General features: G+C 37.6%; 1 protein-coding gene across 1 annotated transcript in view; it reads left to right on the top strand.

Annotated features, from left to right (window-relative positions):
• The window catches only part of LOC107573457 (NACHT, LRR and PYD domains-containing protein 12-like), a 71,309-nt gene extending 58,301 nt beyond the window's left edge, over positions 1-13,008 (top strand). Inside the window, exons 11-12 of the mRNA XM_016259888.1 lie at positions 7,116-7,289; positions 12,710-13,008. Of these exons, the coding sequence (XP_016115374.1) occupies positions 7,116-7,289; positions 12,710-12,731 (196 nt within the window). The 3' untranslated portion in view covers positions 12,732-13,008. The remainder of the gene's footprint in view (positions 1-7,115; positions 7,290-12,709) is intronic.
• Positions 13,009-13,740: the final 732 nt, after the last annotated feature.

Raw genomic sequence — 13,740 nt, 5'->3', positions numbered from 1 at the left:
AGTGCCATGGTGGACAGACAAATGCAGTGATGCTATCTGAAGGTCAGAAGATCTTTCTCTTTTGATGATCTAATTAATTATAAGAGCACAAGAAGTTGTAATGAAAGTTATACGAGCATGTAAAAGAGATTACTGGAGAAAATTCTATGATAATTATTGGAGGAAAATAGAAGTTGGTGACATACAAATACAAAAATATAACAGCATATCAATAATAATAAGTGAAGAAAAGCCAATAACAACGGATACTGATATTGAGGTGTTGGCACAAACCTTTGCTAAAGTGTTTTTGCAGTAATTGCAATATTTCTGGTGAAATGAGAAGATGCAGAGAACTTTTAATAAAAGAGGGGTTGTGTTCTGCAATTTAAACGTGGTGCTAAACACGCTACTGCCTAAGAATGAGATTGTACAGAATATACATGGATCAAAATTATAGTCAGGAAATTAAAATATTACAGATGGATGGAAAGACCCTGATTCAGTATGCATTCCCCAGTTTAAAACTAGAATTGCTGAAAGGACAAGTAACCATTTATCAGTTTACTCAGCAGAGATTATTCTGATGACTCTTCACTGGATGGAGGAAATTCAGCCGTTAAGAACAGTCATTTGTTCAGATCATATTCTGTTTTAACAGGTTTATTAGTGGTAAGTCTACATCTAGACAAGACATCTTATATGATATTCTATAAAGCATGTTCAGAATTCACCAATATAGATTAAGTATATCATTCTTATGGTTACCGGCACATATAGAGGGAAATGAGGACGCTGATCAAATGGACAAGAAAAATAAACTAAAATACACCAACTGAAATGAAAGGAATAGTTAGAGGGGCAGGAAGGAGAACACAATAATATCTAGTCTTTGTATTGGCTCTTAATCATTCACTATTTAATATCGACGAACATGAATCAGGTAATTGCAATAAATGTGCTTTACCAGAGACAGTGGAACATATGAACAAGAACAAATTAAAATAACGGGAGAATTACGTTTTTTATAATATTGAAAATGCAACACTTTAGAGTATACAGTAGGAGAATGTCTCAGCACAGTATAAAGTCTATTATGCAATTATAAATGATCTGAAAGCAATAGGTGTAATAAATAGGATGTGAATTCTCTTTGTAAAGGTTTTTGGGCTCCCCCGGAACCCCCCTTTCTAGTTTTGTGACCAATATCGAGTAAATCAAAGGTGATTCCTGATGGATTCATATGTCTGATGAAAGCTTCCCTCACCCATGAGTCGTGCTCAAAACAACTTTCACAGTTATGTTTGGGAGGTGTTTCGCTTTTAAGTAAAGAATGTAATAATACATTTATTCGTCAACTTTCTCAATCTCGAAACTCAATTTCTCCAAAAGGGAATTTTTTGGGGGGTTCTAAAATAGATAACATTCAATGGAGGAAAACATGGTTATTACCATATAAATACTGTATACCCAATAAAGTGAAAGAAGTGCATTTTAAAATGTTGCATAATATATACCCTTGTAATGCTTTTGTGTCGAAATGTTGTGATGTAGCAGATATATGCACCTTCTGTAAAAAAGAAAGTGAAGATATTTGTCATTAATTTTTCTCTTGTAATGTTTCAGCACTTTTCTGGAAAGATTTGAGTTCCTATTGTTTTTTCTAAAGTTAATATGAACTGTACACATTAAGGATGTTGTTTGCTTTTTTGAAAACCAAAACAAATCTTTAGAATCTACTGTTAACTTTCTTATCCTTGTGGCAAAATTCTATTTTAACAAACACAGGTTTCTTAAGAAAATACCTACTTTTGTAGATTTCTTATGTGAAGTAGAACATTTAATTAAATCACTAAGAGTAATTAATAACAAAATATGTATTTCTTTTTTGAAGAGATATGATGAGATCTTTCATGTACCGTGATTAATACTTGTTTTGGTGGGTTTTTTTTTTATCTTCTTCTTTGTTCTGTTCCTGCCTTTCTTTATGTTCATAAAAAAGCTAAAAAATATATCCGTCAGGTTCACTCCAGTACAGTAGGGGGCAGAAATGCATCTTTCAGTAGGTTTGCCAACCACCATAAACAAAAACAAAAAGTGAAAGTGAAAGTAAAATCCATCGGCCTGTGTTATGAAAGCAGAAACATCTTAACACGAATATTAAAGTGTTGAGTTTCCTTCTTTTAGATTTTCTTGATGGAACCTCGAAGATATCGACATTATGAAGACCACACATCTTCAGACGCATTTCCACAGAGGTGAGTGTTACAGATACAGTGACGAAACAACATCGTGAGCGAGATAATCGCTTATATTTTAATTTTGTGCATTTCTACCTGGTGCTGTATCCCATCCCGTCGTGTTTTGCAAATTATAATTAATATAGTATAATAGTTATTTATACACACTTTTAATGGTTAAAGTAGACATGAATTTGCGTTCAGAAGGCCACTTCCGCCTTAGAAAGAAAGACAGACGGTGTTGTGCTGACAATCTTTTTAAAAACAGTAGTTCGAGTATTCAGACATTTACAGGATTTTACAACATGATTGACATTTCTAGATTTATCAGCGCAATATAAACTGCCTTGACAGGAAGGAATACTGACTGTAAATAATGTGGTGTGGTGTGATGATATTTGCTAGTTTAGGCTACTCTTTTTTATTTTTAGTCTTGGGTTATTGATATTGATTTTACCGAGGGTGTTTGAACCTACCACAAACTTATGTATCCTCATTTCTAATATTTGGTCTTTTGGGTGAAGAATTAAGTTGGTAAAGATTTTCATGCACAAATTACACCATTCTGTGATTTCCTCGGAATGAATTATGGTAGAATCATTTTAGCTAATTTAGCATAAATATTCAGTGAATGAGCAATCAATCATTATCACAGTCAGGGGCAGACTTAGGGATTTCATTGGGGGCCCTTAGCAAATTCCAGCTACAGTAGCCTATGTGTTCTTTTACTTTTGTAACCCTTGTTTGCTTAAAGTTTATTTACCCCTTCACATTACAGTATCTACAGGATTCAGTAATTAGTTAGTCAACCTGATGTTGTTCTAAAGCTGTATTACCATGTGGGGGCAGTTGTGGCTAAATGTGGGGGCCTAAGCGACAGCTTTCCTACTTATTGGTTAAGTCCACCCTGATTACAGCAACGAGAGCTTCTTCTTCTTTGTCTTCAATCCACGAGAGCACCACGACGCATGTGTGTTGCCGTGAGAGCACGACTATCACAATACAGCCCGTACCAGAAGCGCTGTACTGATTTCAAGCAGAGGAACGCTTTATTACAGTAGTATTACAGTATTGTTCTTCTGCTTGCAAACAGTACAGTGCTTCCGGTACAGGCTGTATTGTGAGAGTCGTTCTCTCATATCATGTCTTCCTCGTGGAACTGACTGTTAATTAACTTAATATTTATGCTAATTGAAGGACATTTTTTGGCCCCAAGTTCGCCCCTAAATATAGTCATTATTATTATTTATTTTTTTTGTGTGTGAACATTCACGTTGCTTCAGAAAATTACAGTTGAATCACTGGAGTAACAATGGACTATTTCCATTATGTTTTCAGTACCTTTCTGGGCCGTTGAAGTGAAAGTTGCTTAGGCTGTCAGAGGGACAGAAAGCTCTCGGATTTCATTCAAAATACCTTCAACTGTGTTCGAAGGATGAACAAAAGTTCGAACAACTTGAGGATGAGTAATTAATGACAGAATTTGATTCAACAGTGATTCAACTGTAATTTTCTGAAGCAACGAGAATGTTCACACACAAAAAAAATAAATAATAATAATGACTATATTTAGGGGCGAACTTGGGGCCAAAAAATGTCCTTCAATTAGCATAAATATTAAGTTAATTAACAGTCAGTCATTATCAGAGTGTTCAACTGTAATTTTCTGAAGCAACGAGAATGCTTTTTGTGCACCAAAAAAATATATATATATCAACTATATTCAAAATTTTCTTCACTTCTGCTTTAATCCCCAATGCCCGTTTTACGAGAGCTTCTTCTTCTTTGTCTTCAATCCACGAGAGCACCACGACGCATGTGTGTTGACGTGAGAGCGCGACTATCACAATACAGCCCGTACCAAAAGCGCTGTACTGATTTCAAGCAGAGGAACGCTTTATTACAGTATTATTACGGTATTGTTCTTCTGCTTGCAAACAGTACAGTGCTTCCGGTACAGGCTGTATTGTGAGAGTCGTTCTCTCATATCATGTCTTCCTCGTGGACAGAAGAAAAAAGCAGGTCTCATGAATGTGCGTTGGGAATTGAAGCAGAAGTGAAAAAAATGTTAAATGTAGTCATTATTTTTGTTTTTTTGGTGCACAAAAATCATTCACGTTGCTTCAGAAAATTACAGTTGAATCACTGGAGTAACAATGGACTATTTCCATTATGTTTTCAGTACCTTTCTGGGCCGTTGAAGTGAAAGTTGCTTAGGCTGTCAGAGGGACAGAAAGCTCTCGGATTTCATTCAAAATACCTTCAACTGTGTTCGAAGGATGAACAAAAGTTCGAACAACTTGAGGATGAGTAATTAATGACAGAATTTGATTCAACAGTGATTCAACTGTAATTTTCTGAAGCAACGAGAATGTTCACACACAAAAAAAATAAATAATAATAATGACTATATTTAGGGGCGAACTTGGGGCCAAAAAATGTCCTTCAATTAGCATAAATATTAAGTTAATTAACAGTCAGTCATTATCAGAGTGCTATATTCAAAATTTTCTTCACTTCTGCTTTAATCCCCAATGCCCGTTTTACGAGAGCTTCTTCTTCTTTGTCTTCAATCCACGAGAGCACCACGACGCATGTGTGTTGACGTGAGAGCGCGACTATCACAATACAGCCCGTACCAAAAGCGCTGTACTGATTTCAAGCAGAGGAACGCTTTATTACAGTATTATTACAGTATTGTTCTTCTGCTTGCAAACAGTACAGTGCTTCCGGTACAGGCTGTATTGTGAGAGTCGTTCTCTCATATCATGTCTTCCTCGTGGACAGAAGAAAAAAGCAGGTCTCATGAATGTGCGTTGGGAATTGAAGCAGAAGTGAAAAAAATGTTAAATGTAGTCATTATTTTTGTTTTTTTGGTGCACAAAAATCATTCACGTTGCTTCAGAAAATTACAGTTGAATCACTGGAGTAACAATGGACTATTTCCATTATGTTTTCAGTACCTTTCTGGGCCGTTGAAGTGAAAGTTGCTTAGGCTGTCAGAGGGACAGAAAGCTCTCGGATTTCATTCAAAATACCTTCAACTGTGTTCGAAGGATGAACAAAAGTTCGAACAACTTGAGGATGAGTAATTAATGACAGAATTTGATTCAACAGTGATTCAACTGTAATTTTCTGAAGCAACGAGAATGTTCACACACAAAAAAAATAAATAATAATAATGACTATATTTAGGGGCGAACTTGGGGCCAAAAAATGTCCTTCAATTAGCATAAATATTAAGTTAATTAACAGTCAGTCATTATCAGAGTGTCTGATTTTAATTTTCCTTCATGTTTTGTTTCAGTTCAGTCCAGAAGCACAGACCAGAGTCATCTGAACCCAGCTGTGTGTCCATGAAGAGCGACTGGTCAATGGATCATCCACATAACTTTAGAGGACACACTGGTCCTAGGTTTAGGTAAACACTGTAATATACATTTATTGATTCTTCATAAAGCCTGTGATAAAATTAAATGAATAGTTCTTCTAAAAACAAAAATTCTGTTATTAATTACTTATCCTCAAGTTGTTCCAATCCCCTAAGATTTTCATTCATCCTTGGATCACAGTTTATTGCACTTTAAATTGCCCTTGTGTGATTTATCTTGTACTGGTTTATTTTTCACTCTTGACAGTCATGACTTTGGTATTGCCAGCACCATGCTTTTCTGTTTAAGCTACAGGGATTTTATATAAAATAATTCTAATTCTGCAAATTCTAATAATTTGTTACTTGTAATTTGTTTATCTTACAGCCATGACCCTCAACATGAACCCGTCAAGTTATTCAGATCAAATCTGAGGAAGAAGTTTGAGTGTCTGAGTCTCTGTGCAGAAGTTCATCCTGGACTGGGCTGAAGGGAAAGACAATCAGGACGTCCAGCTCATATTTCCATCTTCAGAGAGGAGTTGGGCTTGTATCAGGGGAAAGTCTTCTGCTTTGTTCATCTGAGCATTCAGGAGCATCTCGCAGCTCTATATGTGCTGCTTTCATTCCTGCTGGACAAGAGGGATGTGCTCAATGTAAACCTCAGCTCAAAACATGCACACGAGTTCACATGTTACACAATATCTGACCTGCATCAGAGAGCCGTGGACAAGGCTTTACAGAGTAAGAATGGACATCTGGACCTTTTCCTCCGATTTCTTCTGGGTCTCTCACTGGAGTCCAATCAGACGCTCATGAAAGGTCTTCTGACACACATTGGGAACATCTCATACAGTGAAGAGAAAACGATTGAGTACATTAAAACAAGAATAAGAATGAATCCCTCACCAGAGAAATCCATCAATCTGTTTCACTGTTTAAATGAACTGGGCGATCAGTCTCTCGTCAGTGAAGTCCAGGAGTATCTCAGATCTGGAGGTCTGTCAAGCGCTAGACTGTCCTCATCACAGTGGTCAGCTGTTGTCTTTGTTTTGTTGACCTCAGAGCAGTTGGATCAATTTAATTTGAGCAAATACATAAGCAGAGAGCAAAACCAAAACCACATGACACCTGATGAACTTCTTCTGAAGCTCTTGCCTGTTGTTGAAGCCTCCAGATCAGCAGAGTAAGTAGCACTGAGTGTAATCTTCAGATGTGTGTGTTGTAGCGCAGTGCTTCTTTTCTTTGTTGTCAATGGTAGTATTTTAACAGTTTAGACACTGTTTTGGGTGTCTCTTCCTTCTCACATTAACAGTGAACTTGAGATTAAGACACTTTTGTTTTCTGTGAATGTCTGTGAAACCTCATCTATTGCTCTTCTAGTGAGAATATCTCTAATCTTCTGATATAGTGAACTTTGCCTGTGTGTAAGTCTGTAAAATTATGTATTTGTGAATTTTATGGTTGTTGTTTTGTGCTGTAAAACTTTATATAAAGTGAGTGAAGAGTGTGTTGTTGTTCTGCAGGTTGAGAGATTGTGGCGTCACAGATGAAGGTTGTGCTGCTCTGAGTTCAGCTCTGAGATCAAACTCCTCACAGCTGAGAAAACTGGATCTGTCTAAGAATAATCTAGGAGTTGCAGGAGTGAAACTGATCTCTAATGGACTCAAGCATCCTCGCTGTAAACTGGAGAAACTGACGTAAGATCATACATTAATCTCAACTGAGAAAAGAATCATATTATTTTAAGGATCTATCTGTATGTTATTCAGATCATATCAATTTACATGAACACAATAAAGCTAAACGTTATAACAAGTAATAAATGATTAAACTCATTTGTTTGCAGCCCAATGTGATGTCACATTAGGGTAAGGCCCGCCCACAATTGGTGATGTATTCTGCCCTATTAACTTCTCCCCTGAGTGAGCTGCATGCAGTCAATATTCATCTCCTCACTAGCACAGCTAGCACTAACACACTAATGCTGCCTTTCTTAATGTGTTTGTAAGCATTTTGCACAGCTAATGTGGCTGAAGTTGCCATTGTCTCTGTATTCACAGAGACCAGAGATATGGCATAATTTTTATGCTTAGAAACATTATGATTTTGTGTATATTTTGACTGATCTAAATAACTGAATAGCAAAGAGTGGCCAGGATGCTCTGCTCTGATACAAATACAAAAATATTACTATTTTGTGTAGTCATCATCTATAAGACTATAGACACAGCCAGGTTTACTCATTGAAAAATGTATTTGTGATTAAGTAATTACATTATAATTACATTGGAATCTTACACACATGCTATACAGTTCATCTGAGCCGTGCATTAATTTGAGTGATGACAGATATTATGAGAGTGGCTTGATGGAGTGCAGGAGATGCAGATAACATGATCTTGACCCTTAAAAAACTTTAATTAATGCTGTCACATAACAAATCTGTTTCAAAGATAAAATTAAATTAAATGCTAATTACAACACTGAAATAAAAATGTCTTACAAATACTAGAAATCATGAATATAAATAATTGGGAATCATTTAAAAAAAATAAAAACTGTGAATCAGGACGTCCAGCTCATATTTCCACTTCCTTTCAGAGAGCTCAATCTGATGAAGGACAAAACACTCAGTCTTTTGGATCTAATGCATATTTTCTTTCCTGAAACCAAAGAAATGAAACCATTCAGTGGTGAAAATAAAGTTGTCTTTGTTTTTGATGGTCTGGATGAGTGTCGTCTGTCTCTGGATTTTCAGAGCAATGTGGGGTTGTGTAATGTGAGTGAATCGGTCTCAGTGGACGTGCTGCTGACGAACATCATTATGGGGAATCTGCTTCCCTCTGCTCTCATCTGGATCACCTCCAGACCAGCAGCAGCTGATCTCGTCCCCTCTGAGTGTGTCCATCGAGTGACAGAGGTACGAGGCTTCAATGATCCACAGAAGGAGGAATACTTCTGGAAGAGAATCAGTGATCAGAGTCTGGCCAACAGGATCATCTCACACCTGAAGTCATCAAGGAGCCTCTTCATCATGTGCCACATCCCAGTCTTCTGCTGGATCTCAGCCACTGTTCTGGAGAAGATGATGAGGAAATCATGGAAAGGAGAGATTCCCAAGACTCTCACTGAAATGTACACGCACTTCCTGATCATTCAGACCAGCATCAAACATGAGAAGGACTATGAGAAGAAAGTGAAGGATGAAGACATGATCCTGAAACTGGGGAAACTGTCTTTCCAGCAGCTTGTGAAAGGCAACCTCATCTTCTATGAGGAAGACCTGAGAGAGTGTGGCATTGATGAGACTGAAGCATCAGTTTACTCAGGATTGTGCACTCAGATCTTCAGAGAGGAGTTGGGCTTGTATCAGGGGAAAGTCTTCTGCTTTGTTCATCTGAGCATTCAGGAGCATCTCGCAGCTCTATATGTGCTGCTTTCATTCCTGCTGGACAAGAGAGATGTGCTCAATGTAAACCTCAGCTCAAAACATGCACACGAGTTCACATGTCACACAATATCTGACCTGCATCAGAGAGCCGTGGACAAGGCTTTACAGAGTAAGAATGGACATCTGGACCTTTTCCTCCGATTTCTTCTGGGTCTCTCACTGGAGTCCAATCAGACGCTCATGAAAGGTCTTCTGACACACATTGGGAACATCTCATACAGTGAAGAGAAAACGATTGAGTACATTAAAACAAGAATAAGAATGAATCCCTCACCAGAGAAATCCATCAATCTGTTTCACTGTTTAAATGAACTGGGCGATCAGTCTCTCGTCAGTGAAGTCCAGGAGTATCTCAGATCTGGAGGTCTGTCAGGCGCTAAACTGTCCTCATCACAGTGGTCAGCTGTTGTCTTTGTTTTGTTGACCTCAGAGCAGTTGGATCAATTTCATTTCAGTAAATACATTAGTAGTGGCCAAAAACACATGACACCTGATGAAGTTCTTCTGAAGCTCTTGCCTGTCGTTGAAGCCTCCAGATCAGCAGAGTAAGTAGCACTGACTGCAGTCATCAGATGTGTGTGTTTTAGTGCAGAGCTTCTCTATTTTTATTGACAATTGTAATATTAATTTAGACAAACACATTTGAGTGTCTCTTCCCTTTCACATTAACAGTAAACCTGAGATTAAGAGGCTAATTTAAAGGATTGGGTTTTGAATGTCTGCAACCTCATTTATTGCTCCTCTAGTGAGACTATCTCTAATCTTCAATATACAATGAAGTTTGCATGTCTGTAAACTTATGTGTTTGTGAATTTTATGGTTGTTGAAACTACTGTAATTGCTATGAATGTTGATGAAACCCACTGTTAAATTTTATATCCTGAACTGAGAGTGAAGAGTGTGTTGTTGTTTTGCAGGTTGAGTAATTGTGGCATCACAGCTGAAGGTTGTACTGCTCTGAGTTCAGCTCTGAGATCAAACTCCTCACAGCTGAGAGAACTGGATCTGTCATGGAATAAAGTAGGAGATGCAGGTCTGACGTTGCTCTCTGATGGACTGAAGGATCCTCTCTGTGAACTGGAGAAACTGACGTAAGATCATACATTAAGCTCCAATGAAACAATTATATGTAATTTTTAATATGTAATGTTTACTCACTGTTATGACATAACAGATCTGTATGAATTATTTTCCTTCAAATGAACACAAATTTAAGTTTCGGGAAAAAAAAAAAACCTTTGTCAGTCCATATAATGCAAATTATATAGTAAAATGATAGTAACCTGAAGGTTTATGCTTCAAAAACCATGCAAAACAAACAGCTATAAACCAAAAAGACCCCAGTTGATTAATCAGTACTGTCTTCTAAAGCAAAACCATAGGTGTGCGTAAGAATTTTTAAGTGCTTCGGGCCAGCTGTCATATATGTGTTCATGTGAACATGTAACTACATAATGAAGCTCACGACAAAAGTGACTCTGTGCTTCTGCTTAACTTCACATCAGCTTCAAAACTAGCTTAACAACTTTAAGGATGCTATGCACTTATATTTCATTATATGGGCTCCGAGAGATGCAATATTTTTCTAACAATCTTCATTTGTGTTTATCTGAAGAGAAAAGTTATATAGATCGAGGACAGCATGAGAGTAAATAATGAGACATTTTTCATTTTTGAGTGGAGTTTAGGTTTAAAGGGATAGTTCACCCAAAAATGAATATTACCACATGATTTACCCACTCTCAAGCCATCTTAGTTGTGTATGACTTTTTTCTTTCAGACTAATACAATCTGAGTCTAAAATGTCCTGGCTCTTCCAAGCGCAGTGGAGAGAGCAAAACAAAACACAGGTCACGAATTAGAAGAACAAGTAAATATTATATATTCTCACCAGAGCTTATGCTATGCCTACGTCCTACATTATCTGCTTGAACGCCACAGTCTCGTGAATGTGTGTACGACAGTTAGCCGAAGCTAGAGATTACGGCTTATAAAATCGTAAATATGGATATTTTCTTACACGCACTACAATTCACCTCAGAAGGCCTTTATTAACCCCCCGGAGCTGTGTGGAGCACTTTTTATGATGGATGGATGCACTTTTTGTTTCAAAATTTCAACAACCATTCACTGCCATTAATATATTTATTTAATATATTTTATTTTTTTATATAACTCTGAATGTATTTGTCTGAAAGAAGAACAGCCAGAGACTCACCGTGCCTTTAAACAATCCAACCGAGGTGTGTACACTGTAAAGAATTATTCACTATATTTACTCAATAAAATTTTCTAAATATTACAAGCAATATTATTAATTAAATTTAACACATTAGAATTAATCAAATGAGATGTTTACAATCAACCATTCAAAATTAGTAAAATAGCATGAAAAAAATAAGTACAATTTAAACAAATATTGGTTTCATTGGACAAAAAAAAACTATTCTAAAGAATTCTATGTTATGCATGCCAGGCCAGTAGTTGGCGATCAAGAAACAACCCGCAAAAATGCAATATGCATGCACATGACGTCAACGTTTTCACAAATACACATTTTTGTTGTTTACATGGAGATGATACAGGCATTGTGTTCAAAAGCTTGTGTTTTCAGGCCCACAAAACAGTGTTATTGAAGACACCTGATGTTAACAAACATAATCACTGAAAGAGAAAATCTAAATTATTAGGTTACCATTACAGTGGTCAGTGTTTGCTTTAGTTGGGCTCTTGACCCTTGACTTTTTAACAATACATTTTGCATGGCTGTTGTAACTGAGTTATAGCAGCTAGACAAGCCAAGAGAAAAGATGATCAGGTGGTGTTGGTTATGGTTTTACATAATCATCATTTGACCTGAATCACTGAATTTTTACTGAACTTACTGGATGAGTTTTGATTGGTGGCACCCAGAATGCACTGCAACATGCTTTTGATGGTCACCATTGTTGAGGTTCTCACGCTGATTCTTGATGTCTGTGTGCCTAAATGAATTTAAAAAAAAAAAAAATTTTTTTTAATGTTTTGATATCAGAAGCGCTTTTAAAAATCTCTCAGATTATGCTGAAAATTCCAGACCTTATACTGTACAATCACAGGATGGCTGTAATGGATAAGATACACCCAACTCAGAGATCCAGGTCAAGTGATAATGATGTCAAAACATAACCAACACCACCTGGTCACCTTTTCTCTTGGCTTGTCTAGCTGCTATAACTCCGCTACAGCAGCCCAAAGAAAACTGTTTAAAAATTCAAGGGTCAAGAGCCCAACTAAAGCAAACACTGACCACAATAATGGTAACCACAATATTTGATTTTCTCTTTCAGTGATTCTGTTTGTTAACATCAGCTGTCCTCAATGAAAGCACAAGCTTTTGAACACAATGCCTGTATCATCTCCATTTAATCAACAAAAACGTGAATTTGTGAAAAAGTTGACCTCATTTGCACCGCTCTGGAGGCCTTCCGTCCTGTGTAAGCCTGTCCCTAGAGGTCTCCAGAGCACCCACCCCCCTTCCCCATTAGAAGTTATGAGGCACATGGACGTGCCTTCCGGGAGGGGGAGGTAATGTCACGCTCTTGGACTGCCCCGGTGTTCCGTGTCTTGTGTTTTGCTCCCCATGACCCAGTTTCTCCCATGTTTGATTATGTTCGTTGTTTCCAGGTGTTCCCCATTTAGTTCCTGAATTTAAGCCCTGTGTTTTCCTAAGTCCTGCGTCCAGTCTTATACGTCTAAGCCCTGCGCTACGTGTGTGTTCCTGCCCATGTATGTCTTTATGTGGATTAATAAAAATTGTTCCTCGTTACCCCCCATCGTCTCCACATTCCTTTGTTCCGACACTGTAGGCAAACCATGACGGCTGGTGAGGGGGAAAGGGTGACAGAGTGCAGAGGGCCCAGAGGTTTGTGGGGCCCCAGCGAAAGTGATTTTGCGATCGGAAACTTGCTTTTGATAAGCACAGTCGGTGGAGAGCAACTGCGCTCAACTGCACAATCCGTTTTTTTTCTGCACAAACACTTTTTTGGCACACGTCAGCATGACATCAGAGCAAGGCGGACGTAACTTGGACACTTTTCTAACCGACATGCATCACCGGTGATCGGTTCTGCGCAGATTTTGTTAATCTCAAACGAGCCTACTGAGAAAAGCTCAGAAAACTGATGACATCAGCCACGGAAGCCAAACACCACTGCAAATGAACGCATATGTCACTTTTTTTAGGCCTTAAATACAAATAAAAATAATATAATAATAATTAATCAAAATGATAATAATAATAATAATAATAGCAATAATACTTCCTGGGACGAAACACCCACACAGAATTAGGATTTATCATAGTCTCTCTGTATTTCTGTTGTTGTTTCTGCTGAACTGAGGGAGTAAAGAGTGTGATGCTGTTCTGCAGGCTGAAGGATTGTGACATTACAGATGAAGGTTGTGCTGCTCTGAGTTCAGCTCTGAGATCAAACTCCTCACAGCTGAGAGAACTGGATCTGTCTTGGAATAAACTAGGAGTTGCAGGAGTGAAGCTGCTCTCTGATGGACTGAAGGATCTTTACTGTAAACTGGAGACACTGTGGTAAGATCATATGTGAATCTTAACATGAAAATGCAAATGTAAATTAGATTATTTCTGAATGCAGTGTACTTCACAAATCTTGGCACCTTTGTCACCACAGTCACCAAAAAAA

Source organism: Sinocyclocheilus grahami, unplaced genomic scaffold (genome assembly GCF_001515645.1).
Source record: "Sinocyclocheilus grahami isolate Dianchi unplaced genomic scaffold, SAMN03320097.WGS_v1.1 scaffold1949.1, whole genome shotgun sequence".
NCBI classification, from domain to species: domain Eukaryota; kingdom Metazoa; phylum Chordata; class Actinopteri; order Cypriniformes; family Cyprinidae; genus Sinocyclocheilus; species Sinocyclocheilus grahami.
The sequence above is the reverse complement of the archived record's forward strand: the minus strand, read 5'-3'. Positions and strand labels throughout refer to the sequence as shown.